The 26,084-nt window shown below is 37.5% G+C and overlaps 2 protein-coding genes across 4 annotated transcripts in view; one reads left to right on the forward strand and one right to left on the reverse strand.

The window, feature by feature from the left end:
• LOC144049007 (uncharacterized) overlaps positions 1-18,375 on the forward strand; it is a 22,149-nt gene extending 3,774 nt beyond the window's left edge. Inside the window, exons 5-15 of one of the 3 annotated variants that reach the window (XR_013293464.1) lie at positions 916-1,056; positions 1,122-1,282; positions 1,378-1,476; positions 2,019-2,164; positions 2,244-2,415; positions 2,702-2,814; positions 3,079-3,166; positions 3,670-3,729; positions 11,129-11,230; positions 15,852-17,058; positions 18,282-18,375. Coding sequence is in view for 1 of the 3 variants with exons in the window: in XM_077561555.1 (XP_077417681.1) it covers positions 916-1,056; positions 1,122-1,282; positions 1,378-1,476; positions 2,019-2,164; positions 2,244-2,415; positions 2,702-2,814; positions 3,079-3,166; positions 3,670-3,723 (974 nt within the window). In the remaining 2 variants the exon portion in view is untranslated. Of the gene's footprint in view, positions 1-915; positions 1,057-1,121; positions 1,283-1,377; positions 1,477-2,018; positions 2,165-2,243; positions 2,416-2,701; positions 2,815-3,078; positions 3,167-3,669; positions 5,344-11,128; positions 11,231-15,851; positions 17,059-18,281 lie in introns of those variants that run through there. The other 2 variants (XR_013293465.1, XM_077561555.1) reach the window with 2 other exon arrangements.
• On the reverse strand, positions 5,471-25,704 carry aifm3 (AIF family member 3). Its single transcript, XM_077561550.1, has 20 exons — positions 25,253-25,704; positions 18,316-18,520; positions 15,838-16,051; positions 15,583-15,692; positions 15,395-15,504; positions 15,271-15,315; positions 15,097-15,193; positions 13,479-13,591; positions 13,205-13,291; positions 12,004-12,095; positions 11,800-11,930; positions 11,529-11,644; positions 11,372-11,443; positions 8,787-8,850; positions 8,429-8,505; positions 8,084-8,201; positions 7,902-8,000; positions 7,767-7,842; positions 7,562-7,666; positions 5,471-6,485 (listed from the first exon to the last, which is right to left on the reverse strand). Exons 2-20 carry the CDS (start codon positions 18,344-18,346, stop codon positions 6,443-6,445), a joined length of 1,800 nt encoding a protein of 599 aa, XP_077417676.1. The 5' UTR covers positions 18,347-18,520; positions 25,253-25,704; the 3' UTR covers positions 5,471-6,442.
• Between the last annotated feature and the right edge of the window lie 380 nt (positions 25,705-26,084).

Here is a 26,084-nt window from a genome sequence, read left to right on the forward strand (position 1 = left end):
TGTAATTTGTGTAGCCGCTTAACACCTGCTTCATCCTGTGTGTCGTGTGTGTGTGTGTGTGTGTGGTGGGGACGTCTCAATAGTGGTCCTGTTCTGATGGGTATATAGAAATCTCACAATGCGTTGCCTCACAGTCGTTCTTCACTGGCTAGCTTTATGTCCCACGCCCTACTCTAAAGCTGCCAGTTGAAGAGCTGTTGTGTGTAACCATGACAACAGACTTCTACACAAGGGATGGTGAAAAACTGACTTGGCAAATTCATATACAGGATGTGTTGGAAATTGCTGTTGCTCATTTTTATCCTCCAGGAGTTTTTTAAGTGTTTTAAAATGTTATCATATAACATGGGACTTTTTAACCTTAATAAAATATTTTCATAACTCTTCTGATGAAACATCGACCTACAACTAGTTGAATGGTACCTTTGCCATGTCCTGAGGGGGGTCTGCATCATTTTTATTAGCACTAAGCAACTTTGGGGAGGATGGTAGGAACGCTGCCACATAAAAAAATGTGCTGAGTGCTTTACGGCATACGTTACTTTCCCCTTTCCCCATTTGTTACAAAGAGGGAAGTTGAATGTCGACGCACGACTACTGCTTTCATGACAGAAGCTGCAAAATAACTGAAAAGTTTTGTTTGAGGAGACAACAAAGAAAAATGGAAGCTACCCAAATAAAAGGACAGTCAAGGATTAACATTGGTTCGGCTTTCACTCGGTGGTGTGAGCTGAAAAACGACGCAATGCGCTTGTCCTCATGGGAAATGTGGTCTTCCTTCAGGCATAAAATTACCGCTTTTGTCCATATAGCGCCACCATATAAAATGTATAAAATATTAATATTTTAGACTTAAAAAAAAAAAAAAAAGTAAATAATATCTATATAGTACTGTTCATATATTGTATATTCCAGGTGTTATGGACTACTTGTCTGCAGAGATCTCTACATCCAAGCAGAAGAAATTCAGCCTTGTGACTTTTGTGGACACACCTGGCTTGGTGGACGGGGACATGATTTACCCTTTTAATGTCAACAACGCCATCACATGGCTGGGTAAGTTTGCATTGCACTGTATGTTTAAGTCTGAGATGACCAGTTGCTCGCTTATTTTTATGCAGGCGAGCAGTCCGATCTGATATTTGTATTCTTTGACCCGATGGGTCAGGCGCTGTGCAAGCGCACACTGAACATTGTGGAGAAACTGAGTGAGAAATGCGGAGACAAGCTATTGTTCTATCTCAGCAAGGCCGATGAAGCTGGCAGGGAAACCGATCGACAGGTATCCGAACGGACAGTCTCCTTTTTCAATTGCATAATTAAAATATCAACTGAACACAGCCAAAATAAATACTTTGTATATTTATTTTTTTGTAGAGGGTGATGATGCAGATTGTCCAGGAATTGTGCCGGCGCCCAGGTCTCAACAAATGTGGTTTTGAAATGCCAACAATATATATCCCTAATCCACAGAAGGTAAACTTCAGTTTGTATTGCATGTAATGCACTCAGACAATCAAGTATTGACATCATATTGAGTCAATAATGTTACACTGGCTCTATTACCGTTGTCAAGGTAGACTTTTTTTTTTTTGATAGAGCTCATACATAGTCAGGGTGGTCAGTGTAAATAATAATAATGCTGTATGTATTATGTTAGTCTTAAATCTCAGATCTAGCTCTCGCTACGATCTAAAATTCAAGGTCCAGCTGTCCTTCAGGTTCGACATCCATTGAATATCCTGCAATGTGATCTATTTCCTGGTGACTGTGGATGCCCGGAGCAAGATGATTCACATTTTTCAATAAGAGTAGAGCACAGGGGGTTGTAAACTCGGGCCACTGATCAGCCACCTTTGACAGTGGCCATGTTGATTTACAGACGCTAACCCTCCTCCATCTCAACCGGACCAGCCATTTAATGATCACGTGCAGCTTCTGCCCTGAACAGGATGCAAACAAACACCCAAGTTGAAGGTGTGATCAGCATTTTTTAAAATTTATTTGGTCTCTCTCAGCCAAGCCGCTGTGTGAACCAGATTGATGGAGTGTGTCAGACCATCGAAAAGACCATCAACCAAGCTGTGCAGAGGACTTTGGACCAGTTGGAGAAAGACTGTGATTTGATTTGCTGCACCATCAGCAACAGACTGCAACAGGACAGGTGAAAAACACACCACACGGTTTAAAACCCGTTTTGTTTGCTTTAAAGTGTATTGATATTGACTCCATCACACCTGCAGGACTGATGCCACTTACAACAAAAGCGTCCGCGTGAACTCGTTTGTGTGCGGCGCTTTGGGAGTCTTCCTTCCTCTCCTCTTTATCCTTAGTTTCATTGTGAGCGCCGTCTCCAAAGAGCAGCTGAGTGAGCTGATGGGCGAAGTGCCGGCACAAAGCCTTTCTATCTGCACTGTGAGTTCTCTCCCTCATATTCACCCAATATTTATAGGTACACCTACACGGCTTGATAGCCTCGATCTAAGGGTGAAAAGTACTGTTTCAAATTAGCTAAGAAAAAAAAGAAAGAAGAAGAAAACATCTCAAGAGGATGATGCAGTTTAGTTCAACACTGACGAATCACAATGACCAACATATATGTTATTAAATGAATACCTTACTGCACATTATTATTCAAAAGAGTAAAAACTAATCTTATCTAGTTGTGCCTTCATCTCTCTCCTCCATATCCACCTCACAGGGAATAGTGATGTACTTATGGGACTGGATACCAGAAGATGGACAAGTTGTGTTTATAATGCTTTTTGGAGCACTTTGCTACCTTCTACTTTTCCTAGCCAAACATTTTTCTAGGTAAGTCTTTACCACAAACGCTGACATTTTTTTTTATATATATTTCAGGAATTGCACGACTATTAAGATTACTTTTTTTTTTTAATCCAGAGTCACTAATATGATGAAAGTCCAGTTCAAAGTTGATTGACTAGTCGATATCACACTGTAAATGTGGAGTAGTGATGTTGAGAAATTGAGGAGTCCTCTAGTCTGTATAGCCCCCCTTTTTTGTGGAATCTTTACATGCACATAATTTAATTCAAAGTCTGCTTCTTCCTCTAGTCAAAGGTACAGGACTTTAACAAAGAAGGAGAAGAGAAAAATGACTGAGTACAGAGAGTATATCTTGGATATTGTCAAAACCAAGAAGGTAAGACTAGTCCCACTTTAGCTACTTGTTAACTCTCAGCAGAAACAATTACTGTATGTATTCTAATTTATGTAAACAGGAAAGTAAATATTCATCAGCTTTTTAAATTATTTGTATTATTATTATTATTTTAAGTGTTTTTGTACCCATTTTCCTATTTTATATACAGCATTTTGACTTCCCCTGTGTATCTCTTAGTTGTGCAGTATAATTGATTGATTGATTGACTTTTAGCTTCTTGCAGGCAATTCACTTGACTTCTGCCACAGTTGTACCAAACATGTCTTTATTGACTATTTATTAGCATATGCTATTGACAAGCTACAATCAAGTTAACAGCTTGATTGTAGCTGATGTCATTATTTGCAACCTGATGGTGTCAAATCACTTTTTTGGATACAGATGCTCATCAAATGCTCAATGTTGCATGGTGGAATGCATTGAGGTCATCCATGACCATGCATGTCTACTAACCTAAATTTTACATTTCATTTACTTCACAGGCAAAATTGTATGAATGGTACCTCCAGCAATGTGCTGCGGAATATGACCTTTGACCCTAGGTAAGAGGAATGTTCTTCACGTATGTATGTATATCAGCACAGTGCTGAAAGGGTCAGTACGGACAAAAGATGTTCTGTAGTTTATGAGGACACACTGGCAAATTTGTAAAGCTACTGACAATCATTCATCAAATAATGCAACCAAGAGTGTTGTGCTGTTTTAGATATTAGAAAGTGCCTTTGCTGTTCACTATAGTGAAGAGACTGATTGTAGTAGGAAAACAAATGTGAATACCTTTTTACAGTGATATGTAGTTCATGAATGTAGCTGGTTTACAAATGCACTTACCGTTACTCAATTCTTCAAAGCTGTGACCTGCTTACAGGCAGAAAAAAAAAATCAGTTCTTAAACCTGACTGCACCGTCCCCAAGTGTTCTCTTTGTCGATACCACAATATGCTATTTTAATAAGCAATGCTGTCATAGTAACTGGGCATTATTGTTGTTACTTTTTTGTACCAATAACACTCCTTCCATTATTATCTCTATGATTGGACTGTATACAAAACAGTGAATTGTATCCGACTGAAGCCACAACTCAATTAGCTCCAATTCAAGAGCTGTAAAAAAAAAAAAAAAAATAATAATAATAATAATTGGTGCTTCTGTTTTCAGTGATGCTATCACAGACTTGTTAACGATATGTTTGTTTATGAATGTGATTGTAGTTTGCGGTGGTGCATTATACTGAGAGCAGTTTCTCATCATGTATTATTTTTGATTGACACTACCTTAGCTATGTGGCTGGTGCAAAATATCAGACATTGCTCAGTGTGCTGCAGTTCAGTTGTACACACTGATAAACATTTCGTTTTCAAATAATACCTCCCTCACAGTGTCAATTAAGACGGACTCTGCTTCCGTATTTCCTCATACAATGTCAAGAGTCTTGTGTACAGAGAGTACTGAATTGAGTTCCTAAAGGGGTAGAGCTGTATTTATACAACGTTTTAAATCATCTTAATTACATATATTTTAGATTTTCTACAAATAATGATACTTAATACAATTAATATATATTGCATTATGTAATATCTATTGCACTGAATATTTTATAATCTAATGTGTTTGTAAAGAGTAACAGCTCATATACTGGATCTCATTACATTGTGCAGGTGCATCAATTAGGTTGTTTTGTTTTGTTTTTAAATCATGCAGTCATGAGTGCGGTACGATGCAGCAATAAATTGAAATGAACAGTTTACAACTTTACCTTGTCTTAAAATGTGTTTTGTTTTATGACACTACAAACAACATCTAACAATTGAACACCAGTTTGGCAACCTACTGGAAACAAAGTTTTAATTTAATCTGACACTCCAGGCCTAAAGTTGACTTTTCTTTTTTTGACTGGATCATGCGATGATGTATTGAGACATGGTTTTACATTTCAGTGACCACCATAACATGTAGTTTCCTCTGTTTGTATTGGGTGTGTGATCTTATTGAGTTTAAATTATATATTTTTAATGGTGTTTTTGTGTTATAAAATGTGGGTGGAAAAAAATCTCATTCATATAACAATACCTTTCTGCCTCAGAATGAAATATGTCAAACGCACACATGAACTTTGCCGCTTCTGTTAAAACTCATTAAATATTTTCTCTTGACAATTTCCTTTCTGTGTTTTGCTTTTTATCTCGCATAAGCATGGAATCAGATAGTCCGGCTACGGGAGTAATGAAACATTCTGTGAAGCAGAAGACCTTTATTTCAAAGTTATAAAAATCCTACCCTTCCTCCTTTCCAGGAGGAACAATATATTTTTTTAAAACATTATGTTTCACCCTGAAGTACTGTACATTACCAGTGTCTCTAATTCATACAGACAAAATCAGTGAAGATGTAACATCTTGAAAATAAAAATGAAACCGAGAAATGCCTTTCTTGAAAAATTACAGGGTACCATAGAGGCCACAAACCGCAGTTCCCTGAGTTAGTAATAAAACATCCCTATGAAGGAGCAACCTTTTAGTAATTAGCATCATTATGATCATCATACTGTATTGTGTTCGACAATACTTCAATCTACCAATCAAGCATTAATGTGGAATCAAAAGAGATCAAACTTTTTGTGCAACCTAGCAAAGCAGCCAATAATAAGAGGTATATATCAATCTTTAAACGTTAAGTACAAATTAAAGCTGCACAATCACTCACAAGCCACACCGATAGGCACATTTGCACAAGCTCAGAGATCCATGACAATATTTGATCCAGCTCTTGTATTGGATCTCATTGCATTATGCATGTGTACCTACTGAAGGGTCCAGTGACGTTTCTATACTCAAAACTTAAAAAGTATCATGCAGATAAAAGGCCTGTATGCAAGAACATAATAATCATTCCGTTATTTAAAAAAAAAAAAAATCATCCCAAATAGAAGTTCTATTTAGTTGCAGTGCAGTGCATTCAGGATTATAGCTATATACAATATTAATACAAAAACACCCATGCCCATTCATGGCTTGTTATAAACAAAGTGTACATGTAGGTGACATCCTGCAGCTGAATCCACTATCGCTTGAAACATGCCCAAAAATCCTGCTGACTCAGCGCTCACTGGTCAGAGAATCTCTCTCTGACGTTTCAGTATCTTGAAACAGTCGCAGTCCTCAAACTAGGGAATAGCTGCCTTTTGTCTCAGCACCATTTAGTGTCTGTATCCAGAATTCTAGCGCACACCTGGTCCATGCACGTATGCAGGTGAAGTTATTGGGAGCCCTTGTCAATCAACCAGGAAATGTCTCCAGTCCTGCATTAAACAGCCAGCAGAGACAGACACATAAATTAATGTAGTCACGAAATGGCCAGTCATATTATTGTATATATTGTATGTGCACCCTCAAACCCTGACAAACACAAACTCCCCCTACAACTGTTATCTGGTATATAATAATATTAATAAGCAAAGTAATATAATAATAACGGTTGTCAAAATTAGAGCGTTCATTTTAAGTTCATTTAACAAATTTTTTTTAGCGTGCAACTAATGACCACCCCTTACTTCGAAAGCCTGTACTGGGGGAATTCCAGTCGCAACATCAAAATGTAAATAATAATAATAATTGCATATATTTGTGGAGAATGGGGACAAGTTGTATTTTACAATTTTAAAAATGTGCAAAATTTCACAAGTTACTTCATTTTAAAGATTAGATCGCTCTTAACATGAAAAGAAAACGTGCACTGAGCTGTCACCAACGTCTTACAAATGCAAATATGCCATCTAGTGGCAGAAAAATGAAATGACCTCAACATTAATCATTATCACACAATTTTTAGAGTACAGTACATCTTTTTAATTTTAACTCAATTTTATGATTAATTATGAAATTACTGTATCAATGACTAAAAGATGCAGCCATATTTCTATTTCATTTTTTTCCCCACTTTTATGTTAACAAAAGTATGAAAACTTATTGTACATTTTATTGTACATTTAGAACAGATTAAGTTAACTATTGAAGTCATGCGTTTAGTTACGATTAAAAAAATGTAATCGCCTGACACCCCGAATAATATAATAATATAGTAAAAATAAATAATAATAATAATAATACGATAAATAATAAAAAAAGTGTCCTAGACATTTACGTGCAATTATATATATTTAAAAAAAGAAAAATTCCTATGACCTGAGTCATACAACATAAATTCCTGTAGATCCTTTGTCGAACACAAAATGCTTCAATAAGTCAACCCCAGTCCTCCGTTTGTCATGTGATGAAAGTCACAAGCTGTTGTGTTCATGTTTCCCTTCAAAAGCTCGAGAACTGTACAAAGACTGTTGTAATCGCGACCAGGTTTAAATCTTGGATAGCGACTTACTCCACATCTCGTTTCTTAATCGTCTTTCCGGATCCTAAGACCTCAGCCACTCGGGACACAATGGGATCATAGTTCATGCTGGCCACTGCAACCACCTCCTCGCCCCTGCGAATGACCCGGCCGAGGTCAAACAAAACAATGTTAACGTGCCATTACATTCAAATCTAATAATAAATGTAGTACAGAATAAATAGCAGACACTTGCCTCGTGTAAAATGCGACAAATCTCAGTTCATCAAGATCACCTTGGATGATGACATCATCGAATCCGTCCCCATAACCTTGACAAAAAGACACTTGATAATAAGCACAAATAGCTCGGCTTGTGTAATACGCATACCTGCATAGCGTATGGTCTTCCCAAACATGGCTGACCAGAAATAAGGCACTGTTTTTATCTCTGTGACTCTGCCCACCATGTTGAGAGCTGCTACTCTTCCTGTCATAAGTAAAAAAAAAATCCAACTTTTAGTTTGAAGTGCGACTTTGGCTCAAGGCCAAAACAATCATGACAACACTCACCATGCACGTGAGCCATTTGCCAGTGAGGGATGTTGACCTTCTTATTGTTACGTGGCGGGAAAGGAAAAGTCACCACATCTCCCCCAGCGAAGACCCCATCCACGTTTGTCTGCATCATCTCAGAGACAGCAACAATAGATGTCCATTTGACCTTCAAATAACACCTTCAAAAGCACATTAGCAAGTGGACTGAAAGGAGAGAATCCTAATCTGCACATTTTAATGGCCATTTCACATTCAGGTTTTTTTTTTTTTAAACTTCCTCTTTTTTAAAGGACAACTTGGGACAAGAACTGGTCCACGTAGCAGCTTGATGTACGCAGACAGTCGAGTGTAGCAAAATACCTTGTTGACAGTGATGAAGCCCTTTGAGTCCATGTGAATGCCGCTCTGTTTCAAGAAGCTTGTTGCAGGGACACAGCCTGCAGGTGAGACGAGCAGTGAGCGCACTAACATGCAGGTGTAATGTTTCCCATTTTCAACATGTCAGTTTTGTCGAGTCTAGAAGAACAGCATTTTGTCCAAATAGTAGAAAAGAGATGAAAGTACTGTTTGTTCTACTGTAAGAGAGAAAAAAAAGGTTTGCTGCTGGCTTTAAAAAATGCCGAGTCATGTGATAGTTACTGGATCGAAAATAAAACAGATGGGAGGCTCCCTGAAATATTTCACGATAAAAAAGGAACCAGAATTTTGACGCGCTCACCTGCTCCAATGACACAGACGTCTGCTCGCAGGATTTTGCCACTTTTCAGTACCACTTCCTTCAGCTAAAGGAATGAAACGCAAACGCAGATTTCACCAGCACATTTTGTTATTTTCATGTTTTAATTTGTATAACTGACACGATTTAGTAACACTTTACAATAACGATACGTTATAACTAGTTAATAGATCATTAGTAAGCTGTTAACTAATTCACTGCCATTGACGGCTATAGACGTCCAAAATTAATTTGAACTATTTCTATAATTTTTTTTAAAAATCCAGTTTTGTTAACAAGAGTATAAAAACCTTAATTATTGTACATTTAGAACAGATATAACATTTGTGATTAATCGTGAGTTAACTATTGAAGTCATGTGATTAATTACAATAAAAATTTAATCGCCTGATTCCCCTAATTTTTTATAATCTTTTCTTTAAAAAAAAAAAAGATTTTTAAAAATGTCTAGTTTTTCATACTCTTGTTAACTAAAGTAGAACAAAAGTTAAACTAATAGAAATAGTTTATAGGCATCAATGGCGGTATATGAGTTAATTAATGAGTTATTTACTAACAGTTAATAAGGAATAGTAACTTAATAATTTTCCAATAACATATATAAACTATTAACTGATACTCAACAAGTCACTAGTAATTTACTAATAGAGTGAAAACTTTCTCGTTAGAGCTAGCATTGCAGACCCAATAAGCGTAACTACATTTTGGTTTTCTATTTATGAGTTTGGTTATATTTTCACCCAGGACTTTATTTTAAGGGCAGGCTGTTGTGTTTGAGAGACGTTTAACCTCCTAAGACCTGACTTCAATTTTTAGTTGTCTAGAGCACAAATTTTGCTCTACAAGAGCCTAGTGTCCACCTACGAGGACATTATACTGCCATTTAGTGGTGGAAGAAGAGTAAAGCACATAAAATATTAGATTCAAGATGGCTGCCAACACACCCAGAAGTTCAGTCGGCCACTCCTGACCCAAACATCGACCAGGTAAAAAAAATCAATGACATTTTAGGGCTGATTCTTGTTCAGATATGTATTTAAGTGTATAATGTTTGATATTAAAGTCAAATTTTACATAATTTTTAATTTTGTTTTTGCACTCAGAGAAAATGCTGCTGTGTTCAGGCGCAAAATAAAGAGTTTTGCTCATCACAACTCAAATGGGACTGTATTTATTCTATTGAAATATAAAACGAATGTCCACATATGCGGACATCCTTTTTCTCAGAAACTACATGTAAAAAAATTCTTTGTTTTTGAACTCAGCAGGTCCCAGGCATCCCAAATAGCCAAGAGAAATTAAAAATGCATGCCATGCAAGAGTCCGGCCGGGTTTTAGGAGGTTAAAACGTCTGAAGTCTTGTCTGCTAACGGGAATGTTTCTCATTGAAATGAGAAAACGTTCTTGTTATTTCACCTTTTTTTCCCCTCTCCCTCTCGTGTCATTTTAGGAGCTCTGTAGTAGCTCAACAAACTGGTATGTTCTTAATATAAAAATTGAATAAAAAAACGAGGGGTGTCAGGCAATTACAAGTTTTAATTGTAATTAATCGCATGACTTCAATATTTAACTCATGATTAATTGCACATTTTATTTGGTCTAAATGTACAATAAAATATTTTTTTTCATACTTACTACGTTTCATACTACTAGTTTTCATACTCTTGTTAACAAAAAAGTCACAAAAATATGGCTGCATCTTTTACTCATTGATACAGTAATTTCATAATAATTCATAAAATTAAAAGTAATTAGAATTAAAAAGATGTACTGTAGCCTACTGTAAAAAACTAGTGTGATATTGATTTGTGTTTTTATTTTTTTGCCACTAGATGGCATAATTGCATTTGTAAGACGATGCATTTTTTTTTCATATTAAGAGCTATCTTTTTTTTTCTGAGAGAGCTCAGTATGGTTCATTTGGGGAGCTATCTAATCTTTAATATGAAGTAACTTGTGAAATTCTATACATTTTAAAATTTGTAAAATACCACTTGACCCCAGTCTCCACAAATGATATGCATTATTAGTAAATTTATTAAAGCAAAATTTTGACATGAACGTGTCTGCTACGTTGCGACTGGAATTCCCCCAGTACAGGCTTTCCAAGTAAGGGGTTGCATTATTGCATAATTTGTTAAAATTTGTGGCGTTAAACGAACTATCAATTAAATCAAATTTAACACACAAATTTTGACACCACTATTAAAAACACATTTTAAATCAATATCACACTTCCTTTCAGTTAATAAAAGTCTTTAAAAAAATATACTGTTTAGTGCTAATCGTGAAAGAAATGTGACACGATGACTCTTCTGTTACAGTCCGCTAGCACTGGGGCCAAGTGGTCCAGCATATGGCGCTGCACCTACACAGCTGGAAAGGACCAGTTTGGCCTTGCACTCCCATGTTTTCTTTTCAAGCAGGTCAGACTAATTTCGCATTACTGTGCATTTAGCTCAACTCTTTTCTCGTTCAGATAATGACGCTACTGCTGTGTGACAATTTTAATGTGTGTTCAACTCGTGCAACTGAGCATCATGCTGTGTCTCTCACTTTGTGAATACCTGTCCATGATGGCCAATCATCTCTGACACCTCATTCAGCATGTAGAACTTCACCCTGTTTACTTCAAAAAGCTGCAGGGAGAATCAAAATAGGCATGACAGAGAAATGAACGCAGACTTTGTATTTTAAATAGCGGGATGTTTTCAGTGTATATACCTTCATTATGGCTTTCCCTACTTTCTCACCGAGGGCTTTTTTAAATGGGACTGACTCAACCCCAATGATAGAAACAGAGTGGGCCTTGTCAGTCAGAGCGGCAGCCACCTCCATACCTTCACACAGAAGGAAAAAAAACACACTCAATATGCGTAAAAATCCTTTTGTAAATGACAGTCTTGTAGCTGTAGTGTTTACAATATCCAACTCCGAAACAAATTTAACCTAAATAGTCATAGAGAACATTTTTATATCAACATTTGACACTTACCAACAAAAGATGTTCCCACAATCACAGCGTTCCTGTTGTTAGCTAGCCTCGCTATGCTGTTAGCATCCTCAGGCGTCCGCAGGTGAAACACATTCCTGACATCCCCGCCCTTGTAGTTCAGAGGTTTGGGTCTTTTAAACAGGAAATTAAAAACATTGGATTATTTTAAACAAAAGAAAAAAGATTGAAGGGATTTTTCCTAACTTGTTGCCTGTAGCGATAAAGAGTTTTTTGTATTCCATCCTCAAGCCTTCTTCAAAGGTGACAGAGCGCGTCTTCACATCTATTGCCACAACCTACAGACAATATGACAAGTGTTAGCTTTGAGAAGTAATTAACTGTCGCAAGATCATCTAGATTGACTAGACCAAGGGCTAAACAAGTTTAAAAATATATATATATTTTTAAAGTATCTTATTGGGTTATTGGTGGAATGACACAAGATCAATTTCTTTCATACATACTTGTGAATTTAAGTCTTTTAATTTTCAACCGGCCCTATTTCAATTATGTATCAGTACTCATGACAGCCACCCTCTTGAGACTGTTTTACGATCAAGAACTAGAAATTTGAATTGGTTATATATCAAAGGGACTTGTGGTATCGGTAATTGGTATCGGTGACTACTGGAGTTGAATAAAAAAATGGTATCAAACATTCTTACTTTTAATGATTTACTGTATTTTTATAAATAATAGCAGGAAAATCTCATTCTTTTATACAGTCCTGAATTCAAAGGAATTCATAATGTCAGTTTTCCAAAAATAATTGTCATTACAGCTTCAATTTTCACTACTAAATGCATTGTATTATTTATCGTATAACACAGTGTTATCTCATTATATTTTATTTAACATTTGTCTTTTTTTTGTCATTTGCATTACTGTAAGTTTTATGCCATCCATTTTGATTCAGGTTAAGGTTACCAAATATGATTGCTTTACAGAATAGTGTTCTCAATACACCTATGCAAAAAAAAAAAAAGAAGTATATAATGTATTCTGACTTGAATATAGTAAGAAATAGCGCACACAAAAGCAGCCAATTTGTAGTGTACTGTTTTTCAGTACCATGAACAAATTAAAATTTTATTTATGGCAATGGCAATTTAAGCCAATTGCAGATATTTTTACCATTAGAAAAGTCTCAGGACAAACCAGCCAACACAAATGTCACACGTATACTGAAATACTGATGCTCTTGTATGACTGGCAACAGGTGGATAGTGGCACATGTCAGGTTTACCTTCTGCCATCTAGTGGAAGAACATTTAATTGTTCTTTCTATCACTAAACGTCCCCCGACATAAATGAACAACAAATAGTTCATCAATTTCAACTGATTAATTGCAATTTGTTGTGAGTCCCTATTTTCAACTTGGATTGTGAGTTTGCTACCTCTCACCTCTTTTTCTGTGAGCAATTCAATGTCGTGATCCTGCAGGAAGTCCATGGAGCGCAACCTCAGCTGTTCCGCTGTGCTGTCTAGGGACTGAGGGTGTGTACATTAGTGATGAATGCGTCTATCAAATAAAAAGAGTTTGTCAAAGGAAGAACTTCTCTCCCACAATTTTGGAGTCCAACAAAAACAATCTGGGAATCTTATCAAGACCATCGTGTCTAGGGTCTTTCTGTCTATGACTCTGGTGAGAGGGGGGGGGGGGGGTCTGTGTACAAACCTTACTCAGTTTAGGCCTGTCGTAAGGCGGATGTCTGTCCATGGTGCAAATGACGATGCGGTCAGTGAAGCCCTCCTGCCTCAGCATCTCTGCACACACCAGACCTGCTGGACCTGCGCACACATTGACCACCACACGTGTTATTATTTGGCCTGCAATACCTCCATCAATTGCATGTGACTGCTGAGGGATGCTGTTGAGTTATAGTGTGATGGAAAATTTTATTCATTTCTGTTCTTCAATTTTTTTTGTTTTTTAAAGTGTCACCTATTAATTTAATTATTGAAAAAAAAAATTCTATGACCCCTAGTGGATGTGAGTAGTACAAGGGTGACATAAGCGCAATCTGATGGGACGCTTTATAAATAGTTGATCTTGCGAACCTCTTAAGTGGGAACACCCATGAGGTTGCACGCTTTGGAATGCAAACAAAAATATGAAATGTGCCTCCAAAGTTTGCACAGTTTGACTCGCCGTCACGGTTGACGTCAAGCGAGGCTTCAGCACATCTCATGAGATCTCTGTTCGGCAAGCATCAAGACACAAAATCTAAATGTTTTACATTTATTTTTGCTTAGTTTTCTAAAAGAAATTAACAGCCTCGACAAGAGAAAGGGAATATACTATATACGTGAATTATATTCTAGTACTTTTATTTAAATCAGTAAAACCCAAGGCGTGAAATTATAAATTTAAAAAAAAGTATAATTTATGACTTTATAGCAGTGGTTCTTAACCTTGTTGGATGTACTGAACCCCACCAGTTTCCTAATGGTCATTCACTGAACCCTTCTGTATTGAAAAAATTGAATTGCAAATCATGCAGTTAGGACAATGACTACCATCACTCAACTCAACTCTATAATTATAGAGCACTTTAAAACAACCACTGCTGTTTTTAAAATTGGTGAGCATACAATGAAAACAGCAGAGGCCTCAGAATTGAACCCTGCAGAACCCCATATGTTCCATTAAACATGTGAATTTATATTGCACATATTCTTCCGACCACTTTTTTTTTTTTTTTTTGCTCGACATAGTATAAGAGATTAAAATAAAGATATCCCACGACGTACCATCACAATTTCCACAAGTCGACTATTGAGCACAGCAAATTTCCTGTAGCACAGCCAAGCAATGTAGTGTTATCACCTGCAGCCAATGATGGCCAAGCCGGATGTATCATCACGAATCGTTTAGTCGAGTGTGTGTCCTGACCTCCGTCGAACCACTGAGGCTGATTCACCGAAACTTTGGGGTTCGGTCAAACCCAGGTTAAGAACCACTGTTTTAAAGTAAGATCCTTCCAGAAATGCAAAATATATATTTTTAAAAAATCTTATTTTTAATATTTAATTTGAGTTGGTCGCATCACTTAATACAGATTACATGAAAAACATCATGATAATAACAATGATGAAAGAATTTGAAAAAGTTGCGCAAAAAGTACAAAAATATAAAAAATTTGGACATTCAAAAGTTTATAAGGTCAAATTCAGTTCAACTATGTCTTTAGGTTGATCCTGAAATCCCCCACATATTTTGTGAATAGTCGTATTAATTCCTGTCTGTCAGCCTTCATCTGAGAAAGAGAAAGAAAAGAGCACAATGCACTGACCTGACCCAATAATTAAAACGTTAGCGAAGCCCGTGTTGGAGTTAATGACTGCCGAACATCTTGCCATGGCCTTTGACCTTTTCTGCAACTGAAGAGCCTGGAAAAGTTTTGAAGCTCTCAATCAATTTGTTTATCAAACTGAATCAGTCCCTCCTTTTTTATATGCCGCTTTACCTGCTTGTTTGCTCGGATGATGACCTTGTCCTTTTCAACTCTGACCTGAAGCAAACAAGCAGACGTATGTAAGCCTTGTGTACACACACATGCTGTGAGAAGGCAGGCAATGTGCTAAGGTCACCTGGAAGGTCGGCAGGCTGTCCAGGCCGGGGAAGTCTTCGATGTCGCCCGTCGCGATGTTGAAACAAGCGCCGTGCCACGGGCAGCGCACGTGTCCTTTTGACAGCACGCCTTCAACCCCACAACACTTTTCATTCACGATCAAAGAAAGGAAGCCAAGTCATCTCGTAAGCAGTATTCGATATTTACCTTTGACCAGCGGGGCGCCGTAATGTGGACACTTGTGGCCCATCGCTGAGAACTCGCCATGTTCTTTTATTAACAACGCTCTGCCACTTCCCAAGTCAACCTCTCGCATTCTGGAACAAGATATTCATATTCTGACTTTAGTTATCTTATTTTCCAAAATGTCAACATACGTATACAAATTATGATTTCCAGCAAATGTTTGTGTTTTCACATAGCTATGGTCACTGCATGTAACATAATATTTCCTTTGCTCACTGTCCATTTTCCAGATCCTTGACATGACAGACGGAGGCCTCCACATAGTCCCGTGATTTGTGGTAAGTTTGGAGCAGGGTGGAGTCGTCGTCCGAGCTGTGTCCGAGAGCCCCGTTCGGTCTGCAGTCTGCAAATGGACTCGCCTTGCCATTAGCTGAAAGGCCATCCACCTCTTTTTCGTTTTCCAGGAGAGAGAGTTCCACTTTGACTTCAACTGCACAACACAGACATCGAGACTGTTTTGATGCATTGTGCACTGTAAATTTGTTTTAATTTTTTTTAGAATATTTACTTAAAAAAAAAAAACTAGTAAAGTTGTTCCACGCTAAAATTCAAAGTAAATTTTACAACAACAAAAAAAGTTCAAGTGTTGAGGAATAGGAGGCAGCCGCTCTACCACCTGAGCCGTGCCACTTTTGTTGTTTGCCACTATACTGCATTGCTGGTGTGTCCAAAATGAGACCAAAAACGGGTCACTTGGCGGTAGAAGATTCCCGCCTGACACCATCAATGTCTAACACACAGCAGGAGCGGCATGACTCAGGTGATAGAGTGGTCTCCCAACCTAGAGGTTGTGGGTTTGTTCCTCTTCCTCCTTTTTTTTTTTTAATAAACTGGCAAAATGTACTCAAAACTCTTCTTGTAAAATTTACTTAGAATTTCTGAGTGACTTTTTTTTTTAACTCATTCACTGCCATTGCCGGCTATAGACGTAAACAATTACACTTTTTACACTTTTGTGAATAAGAGTATTCCCCACCACACCCCCCCCCCCCGTGAGTTAATTATTGAAGTCATGCGATTAACTATAATTTAAAAAAATTAATCCCTTAGCGATTTAAAAAAGAAAAAAAAAAGATTATTAAAAATTAGGGGCGTCAGGCGATTACATTTTTTTTAATTGTAATTAATCGCATGACTTCACTAGTTAACTCACAATAAATCACAAATTTTATATCTGTTCTAAATGTACAAAAACTAACCCTAAAAAATGTTAGACTAATAGAAATAGTTTAAATGAATTTTTGACGTCTATAGCCGTCAATGGCAGTGATTGAGTTAAAGTAAATATTACTTTTTTTCTTCTTTTTTTACAGTGATAACTTTTTCTCTTCTCTCATGAGAGGAGCAGCTTTCAACTAAGAGGGGCCATCTGGATGCAAATAAAGGACAAATGAATTCTGACATCTCCACAAGTGGAACAAATTAAAGCAGAAAAAGGTGACTGGACTCATTTAAAGGGCAAACTCGCCTACTTTCTTTGTTTTCTTTTAGATGGCTGTCATTATGAATTTCTTAATGATATATTTGAAAAATGAGCCCCTTGCCATTCATTCTTCATTAGTCATTATAATAATAATTGTCATCAGTCATTGAAACTGTTTTGCATAAAAATCCTTAAGTCATTTGTTGTTTATATTTGTTGTTTGTATATACATACAATTAAATTACAATTAAAAGTATAATCATCACATGAACGGGTGTGTTTAAACATACGTGCAATGTTTGCTTACTTTATAAAGTAAAAAACACATTAGATTAAATAAACATAACAATTTACCTGTTTAACAGGCGTACACTCTAAAATGCTTTTAAATCCACCTGATGTGCGACAATTTGGGTTTATTGCACATGAAAATATGGTTGTGATTTTATTTTTTAAAGTGCAGCAGGCTGTATCTGTTTGGCTGGAAAATGTGCTGATTGTCCAGGTCTTACAAAGTAATCTGGCTGGAATTTTCTCCCGCTGAGTAAGTTTTAATTAAAACTAATGGAAAATCGTAATAGTGTGGGCAATTGGTGGGGAAAAGGGAGGAGGAAAAAAAGAACACTTTCCAGAGTTGAAGGGAATCTGATGGACGTGCTTTGCTTAAATGAGACACAAGGAAAGATTTGATGTGTTTGAATTTGTGTCGAGTTGTCCTAGTTACACACACACAGGCACATACATGCAATGTTTGGTTGTTGTCCGTTTACTTAAGTTAATTCTTTGTGTTAGAAATAGGCTAGTATCTTGTAATGTATTCATACTTACTAATATCAAAAATGTTGATATTGATATAAGATTATGTGATGTTTAATTCAAAAGCTAAAAACATACTCTGCTAATATTACCGACAATGATGCACGCTCATCTTCCAATCAGGCCAAAAATACAAGCACTCAAACGGCTAAAACACACAATGTCACATTTTCCTATTCATGTACGTGTAATCCTCTTGAGTAAGATGCCACAATAGCATTAAAATTCCTCCCCCGTGAAACACTATACTGCAAGCAGAGTAGGTTGTACATAAAAGGGTGCACATAACCCCGCATGAAGGCGGGTTGCATCCTTAAAAATTATCCCAAATGGAAAAAATGCCTCTCCTCCAGTGAGTGAATTCATCCAAAATCATTCAATATAAAAATCGACAAACTATTTCCCTCTCTATGTCTCCCAGGTTCACCTAGCAAACCAATAGAGTTGTCTGTCACCTGGTTTGGGTTTGGAGAAGCATCCTCCCATGGTGGGCCCAGGATTGATGGAAAGCGAGGGAGAGGGAGGGAGGGGGAGAGAGAAATGAGGGGAGTTTGGGTCCGATCTTCTACCCTCGGGATCCTTGGTTGCAGCGATGTCACAGAAGTGAAGGTATGAGAACCTGCCGGTCCGCAATGGACATTGTCAGTCCCTCCACATCATCTGCATGGACACAAGAGAGCATCACATCAGCAGCATGCACAGCATCAGAAAAAAAGTATATTTGTATCTGTTTCCGTTTTGCAGCAATTAGCAATAGAATATAGCTAAGTTTCATCATTATTCACAACGCTGGGGAAAAGAGCTGTTTTGCAACATGGCCCTGGTTGATCTCTTATACTCTGCTGCCACCTGCTGGCCGTTTTTTTGTAATAACTACCAATTCTTTAGCTACCTCTTCAGGTCAGAGGCTGCATGAAAGCCTTGTGTATGTTATAGCAAAAAAAAAAAAAAAACTTAAAGACGTATAAATATGTTTTTGGGACCATGGCAATATTAGATAAAAATAGAACGTTTTTATACATTTTTGGGCGCAAATGAGTTAACTAAGCCCGTTAAAAAAGCAACCTCATTGCAATATTTTATGTTGTACTTTGTGTTGTTTTAAAGGTCAGATCTGTCATCTTCTGTCAACTTTTGCGCAGTTTCACTGTATTATTTTATTATTTTACATAAATTACCATAATTTATGTTAAAAAGGAAGCCAAACAAAAGTTTTTCTATGCAGTAATATGTTCTGTGCACCCCACTAGTGTAAACCTGGCATTCTGATTATTATTCAACCCACCCACCCAGCCCCCATCTCCAAATCTCAGGGGGGGCGGCCATTTTGCCACTTTCGGTCAACTGAAGATGACATCACCTGTGGGTCATGTGACATTCGGAAGATGAGCCATGATTGGTCGTTACCTGAGCCCTAAGCACCTACAGTATGATGTCATTTTCAGTCGACAGTAAGTGGCAAAATGGCCGCCCCCTGAGATGGATGAAAATATGTGGATTTTGCTGCCTTGTTTATATTTCTTTCATGTTTAGACTGGTGGGGCTGCATTGATCATATTATTGTAAAGAAAAGTTTGGGGTTGACTTTCCCTTTAATTCATTTACTGCCATTGACGGCTATAGACATCAAAAATTCATTTTAATTTCTAATAATAATAAAACTTTCTATTAGTTTTACATTTTTCCCCACTTTTGGTAACAACAGTATGAAAAACTAGATTTGTTTTTATTATTTGTGTTATTAATCGTGAGTTACTAGTGAAGTTAATTATGATTAAAAAAAATTATCGCCTGACGCCCCTAATTTTTAATAATCTTTTCTTTAAAAAAAAAGAAGGAAAAAAAGATTATTTAAAAATAAAATACATGTTTTTATTTTATTTTTACAGAAAAGATTATTAAAAATTAGGGGCAAATTTGTAATTGTAATTAATCGCATGACTTCACTAGTTAACTCACAATTAATCACAAATTTTATATCTGTTTTAAATGTACAAAAAAAAATATCTAGGTTTTCATACTCTTGTTAACAAAAATGGAAAAAAAAATGTTAAACTAATAGAAATAGTTCAAATGAATTTTTGACGTCTATAGCTGTCAATAGCAGTGAATGAGTTAAAATAAATATGACAGTGTCCGGTTGCATTCTTATATCACATCAAAACATTAGTACATAAGTAAATATTTATTTTCAATGCACTTTTCCCCAAATCTCAGTATGATTTGTTTCATGCTGCTGCTTGTACAAAGGAAGCAATCCTGCTAATTGACAACATTAGTCCACACACGGTTATCTTTGTTCATGCATATTGCATGGCGGAACTGTTAAATATTAACCGCTGTCCGACACCTATTAACTTTCTTGTCACAACGCACATTAAAGTAAAGCGAGGGGCCCCTTAAGTTTCAAAATCTCCCTTGTTTTCTTGACTCATTGCGCTCCCATCGCTAACAGCATTGGTATTTTGAGCCTCGCATGCATACAGCGACTCCCCACCGAGCTCAGGCCGCTTTGAATGTGTGCGGGGACACGCAGCCGTCCATTAGCCAGTTACCCGTGTGAAGGAAAAACCAAAAGAGCTACTTGCTATTCCCATCACATCTTAATGTCCTTGAACTTCAGGGAAAGGGAAAAAAGTACGCGGAGCTGAATGAGATGCGTGCGCTGCAAAGTTCCAAATGAGAAGTGGAAAGATCCCCACTGTGACTGGCCTCTCTGCTGCTGAGATCCCGTCACTGGAGATCAACTTTACAAAGTTACTTACTCGTGACAGATGTCTTTTAATTACTGCAGCAATTTTACACTAAATTAAACTAAATAGGCATTGTAGGGTTTCTAGCAGTAAATATCTGTTGTTATTTAAAACTGGATTTACTTAATAGGTATTCTCAGTTAGATTCTTGACTGCATCTAATTATTTACTTAATGCGTTTTCTACTCTTGCTGGTTGTCTTATTTGCCACTGAGGGGCTAATGAAGCCTATTGTGTTGTACTGGGTTGAACTTTGAGAATCAGCACCAAAAAACCTTTTAGACAAGCTGCTATTGACTTACTTATTATGTATCCATCATTTGGAGGCAGTGTGATTAAAAAACGGCCCCGAGCTTGTTAGACCAGACCTGTCACAGCAGAGCACCAAAATGAAGTTCTTACGCCAAGTGCATGGGTGCCAGTCTGCCAAAATAGAGCCTTTGGTGTCAATTATGATACCACAGAGACAACAGAGTTGAGATATGTGAAGTCTCAATATGACAGACACATGCAAGTGGTTTGTTGGAAATGAAAACTCAAAACTCATGAAGTTTCCGAACCACGGGTGGGCTTTAGGTGCTCACTGTCAAGGTCCATTACTACCAAAAACCCAAAGGCGTAGTTTGCCATTAGGCAAGGCAGGCAATTGTTTGGGGCCCCTTAGAGGGCCAACAGATTTGACATAAACCGCATATCCTTCACATTAGAGTTTCAAATTCCCTGAGTCAGGTGTTTTTTTCCCTTAAAAAAAACAACAACAACCATGTATAGAAAGTCTGATTATTTTTTATTTTTTCATCATGATCATGAAAAGCTTTTATTTATTTAATTTATTTATTTTTTAAACGACCATGTATAATAAGGCTTTTTTTTTTTATGACCATGTGATTACCATTAGTAATTAAATTTTCCTGTTTTCTGACTCACTTATAAAGATTCTTGCTAAAGTTAAACAAACCAAAAGAAAACAAATCCCTTGAATGAAGCACAATTAATGGTGATTGTTTATTGAAGATGCAGATGTGCAATTTTAAAATGGCGTACTATGTATACTAAGAATGGTTCGCCGGGGCACCCAATCACTTCTTGCTTGGGGCCCCTGAGGAACGTCACTGCCAGAAACTCATCATAGCAGCCACCATCCCACTAAACTTTATGTCCACCAACATTTGACTTGACTTGAACCTGACTTGCCCTGCAATTGTCTGGAAACTAGTCCAGGGTGTGCACTGCCTCTTTCCCAAAGTCATCTGGGGAAAGCTCAAGGTCACCTGTGAGCCAAATGAAGACAAGCAGTATAGAAAGTTGGATGGATGGATGAATTTGATTTGTTTGTTGTTGTTTTTTTACACATATAAACAAACTCCTTTGACTTTTATTCTAAGTTAGAATTTTTAAAAAGCTCTGAAAACCCAGAAAGCTCTCAGTGGCGAATCAACAACTAGAAATCCCCAAAAGAATTCTTACTTTTGATTTTGCCACCGTAATGACTCCTCGCACCAAATGACCATTTCTCCTGCACTTGTTGCTACTTCTAACGAACAACAAAGCATCCGGGCGTTCCAAGAAGCCCGAGATATTTTGCTCCAAAGTAGGTTAAGCAGATTTGTTCGTCACAACATATGACGCAAATGGGCAGCGGCTGACTGTTGCTTGGGCCCGTCCCCAAGCAATGCTAATAATCCAGCCTGCAATCTCGCTGTCACTTTCACTCATTTCCCTACAAATGTAAAACCGTTTACAGGAATGTCGGGGGAGAATTAGCAGCTCGCTCGCACGATCCATAACCTGACTGGGACCAAGAAAAGCAGGAATGTCGAGTGCCGCAAAGCTAAATTGAACGTCCATACCTCTTTGAATTTGTAATCTACACGAGACAGAACACATTCTTGTTCACAGCAAAAATGAAAGTGTTCAAATTTTAGAGTTGAATATATATATTTTTTTGAGTTAAATGGAGTACAGAGTAGGTGTTATTTTACAGTTGATCACCTTGTTTTTGATTAACTCTGTTGGGATGTAATTAACTAAGCTCCGCCTTCACAACCGTACTTCTTCAGTTTGAGAGGAACATGTCAGCACCATTTTCCTCCTCCTCGCTGATCACTGGGAAACACTAGCATTCAAACAGAAAGAGTTTGGCCCCATGAGTTTTTGGTTAGTAACAATTCTAATGAAAGCAACTCCTTTTGAGTGTTAAAAAGTATAAGACTAGATGGTGTATTATTTTAACACTGACCCTGACTAGTGTTAAATGTCAACTACCATTAGAGTTGTTTTAACTTCATCTCAATAAATTAGAGTGGACCAATACAGACACTTTTGAAGTGACAAATGTTACTCTGTAGGTGTTAAATTAACACTGCCGATTTTGCTGTGTACTACCAAAAAGTTAGGCGTATTGGGCTTCCGAGCGAAATTTCAGGATCAAACTAAAATTTTGTAGCTTCCGTCATGGTCTGATGATGTGAAGACAGCATGATGACGAGCACTGTTTAAACAACAAATCGAAGTGAAACAGGAAATGTATTGGTCGGTTCATGGATCAAACAGGGAAGCAAATTTTTTTTTTTGAAAAGCTGTTAAAAATGACTCATCCCAAACAGTCAAAAAAAACAAAACCTTTAACCCCCCCACACCTTTAGTGACTTTACTCGTTAAAAATCTCCTTGCAATCTAGCCACCCAATAAATAGTTGTCCCCACCTGTTTCCCTCGCTTTGCATACAAGATAAGCCACTGGAATCATCCCCCGATTGGCTTACTCGCCTGTTGAGCAAAAGTGCCCTCCCACCACCCTGTCAAAGGTCATCCACTTTGTTTACCAAAACATTTAGCATGACAAGCAGATGAACGACAAGTTAAGCAAGGTCATTTTACCTTCAAATAAGAGCTGAGGAACATCTCGTTGTGTTAGCACTAGCTTAAATGCTAACATTGCTGTTCACAGTTGTGTGTAGGGCTTGTGTATAGAAGTAAAAATGATTAGATCGTGTTTATTTTAAGACGTAGAAAAGTTTTACGAGTGTTTAGAATTCTTCTTCAACTTGTGTTTTCCTTTCCTTTTACTTTAGATAGTGGTCACCAAGGTGGGCCTTGCGGGCACCTGTTAGCCTCCAACATGAATAGTACGAAGGCATGTTCTAAAATTAGCTCAACTAGTGAAATGTGTGTAATGTTTTTTTATGTTGCTGGACTTAAAAGGAACCCTGACTGTATTGACAAGTTTGCTCTATATTATTTATTTGGTTGTAACTAACATAACTATGAGATTCATTTTTCAAAAATATTTTCCAGTTTAATACATTTTGTATAAACTTTATTTGGACGTACGCCACCATTGTTTACGTCGCAACGCATTCAGTGCGTAGTGATTCTCTGCTGAGCAATGTGAAACGCTTATAAAGAAAGCAACAATCAAATAAATAATATGGAGCAAACTTGTCATTAAAGTCATTTAAAAAATAAAAAATAAAAACATTATCACTAATAAGTTAGCTAAATCTCTCTCTTTTTTTTGCTATTCTTTTTTTAAGTCACACTTGCATTGATGTAAATTTGGTAATTTTTTTTTTTTCTTTTTTTCTTGGGAGATCTCAGTATTGATCATTTGAAATGTCATCATCATTGTTCTCCCTTTTTTTTTTTGTTTTTTTTTGTATGTGTGTGCGTGCGTGTGTGCGTGTGTGCGTGCGTGCGTGCGTGCGTGTGTGCGTGCGTGTGTGTGCGTGCGTGCGTGCGTGCGTGTAAATTTGGTAATGATATTATATATAACCTTGATATTGAACCTTAATATAGTTCAAATGTCATAACTAGCATTCATATTAAGACAAGCTAGTGGGCACAATGGCGATGAGATGATTTACTTCAAAATAATGTTGAGCAAATCTGTTATTTCAGATAATAGCCCTTAAAATTAGTACGCAACAAGTAGCTCAAAACGTTTGGAGATTCCTGCTCTAAATAGTGGCTATTCGTCTGTCGCTAGGTAAATTAGGAATGAAATAGATAAATAATTTTCATTTGATTTAATACTGTATTGCTGTATTGGGGCCTCCAACTTGAATAAATTAATAAATAAATGCCTCAAATGAATGTTTTTCCTCTTAGAAAAAAACAAAACAACTTTATTATGACATCTGTCATGGTAAAGAACTTTACCCAGCACCTGTAAAGCAGACGTGGCATCTGTAAAGCTGAAGTTTCCTTGGGAAATGTATTAATTCTGGAAAAATCCAGCGCAAAAACCTAATGAACTAAATTCAACATTTCACCCAAGGAATTTGGAATTGGAAAAAATAAATATCGACTGACAAGAGAGCGCCCCTTGCCGGAAGGAGAAAGAAATATATAGAAAGCTTTTAGAGTGGAACTCTCTGACGCAATGGAAAAGTCAAATGGGACATTTTAAGCTTCCATTCTGTCCTCATATAACTATTTTACTACTGACGCACACATGCATGCACACATTTTTTTGCAGCTATAAAAAAAAAAAAAAAAAAGTTCCCCAGCATTGTAAAGAGTTACTAGTGTGCCTTTACGCTGTCAACAGGCCACTCTCCCATGCGTATTTCATTTGCCCGTTTCACATCCTACTGTAAAAATAACTAGATGATGAAAATATGTCAAGCAGAGCTTACCAAAGCGAGCTGTGGTCATGGAGCAGGTGCATGAAGCGCTGCAGTGCGGAACACGTCAACATATTTGCAACAATCCACTTCCTCTGTGGGACTGCTTCTTCCACACTGGAGTATTCCCAGCCCGTGTGTCTGTCCCTCCTTGCTCCCTCTTGATGCAGCACTGGAGTGTGTGTGTGTGTGTGTGTGCGTGTGCGCACTTCTAGCCGACCGGTCGTGGGAGTTGCTGGCTTTCGCTGGCCGAGCCCGCAAATGCAGCACAAAGGAGCTTTGCCAGTTTCTTAGCTGTATGCAGTATTGATGGAGTTGCTGAGGGGATGCTAACACAGCATGAATTTGCACCGTGCCCTCCACCTCGCTCCGCTACACACACTCTCTCTCTTTCTGCTGGCTTTTTCAGCGCAAGACCCTCTCAGCCTCGATTTTGCCTGTTAATCTTCTCAATGTGATGCCTGCGGGTTTGCAAAGAGTGGCTGTTTATTATAACACTTAGTGAGACGTGTTCTCGAAATCTAATGGGGGGGGGGGGGGGGGGGGATCCAGAGGTGGATTTCCCGCCATAGTTTCAGCAAAGCTCGTGCACTGGAAATGGTTGATAACCTCGTCAGTCATGGCTTCTGTCTCTGATTGGTTGGTTTTCTCCGGGTGCAGTGGTTTCATGCAAATCAAATTTGGGGTACAGGTGGGGGCCACATTTTTTTTTTTTTTACAGGTTATTTTAGTACTGCAGGCTCTTAGGCCAAAGCGACAGTTTTAACAAATATGAGGAAAAAGTTGTTTTTAAAAAAATATATTTTTATTTCCCCTTGGATTGAGAAACATATAATGCCAAACG

This window comes from Vanacampus margaritifer, chromosome 3 (assembly GCF_051991255.1).
Source record: "Vanacampus margaritifer isolate UIUO_Vmar chromosome 3, RoL_Vmar_1.0, whole genome shotgun sequence".
In the NCBI taxonomy this organism is placed as follows: domain Eukaryota; kingdom Metazoa; phylum Chordata; class Actinopteri; order Syngnathiformes; family Syngnathidae; genus Vanacampus; species Vanacampus margaritifer.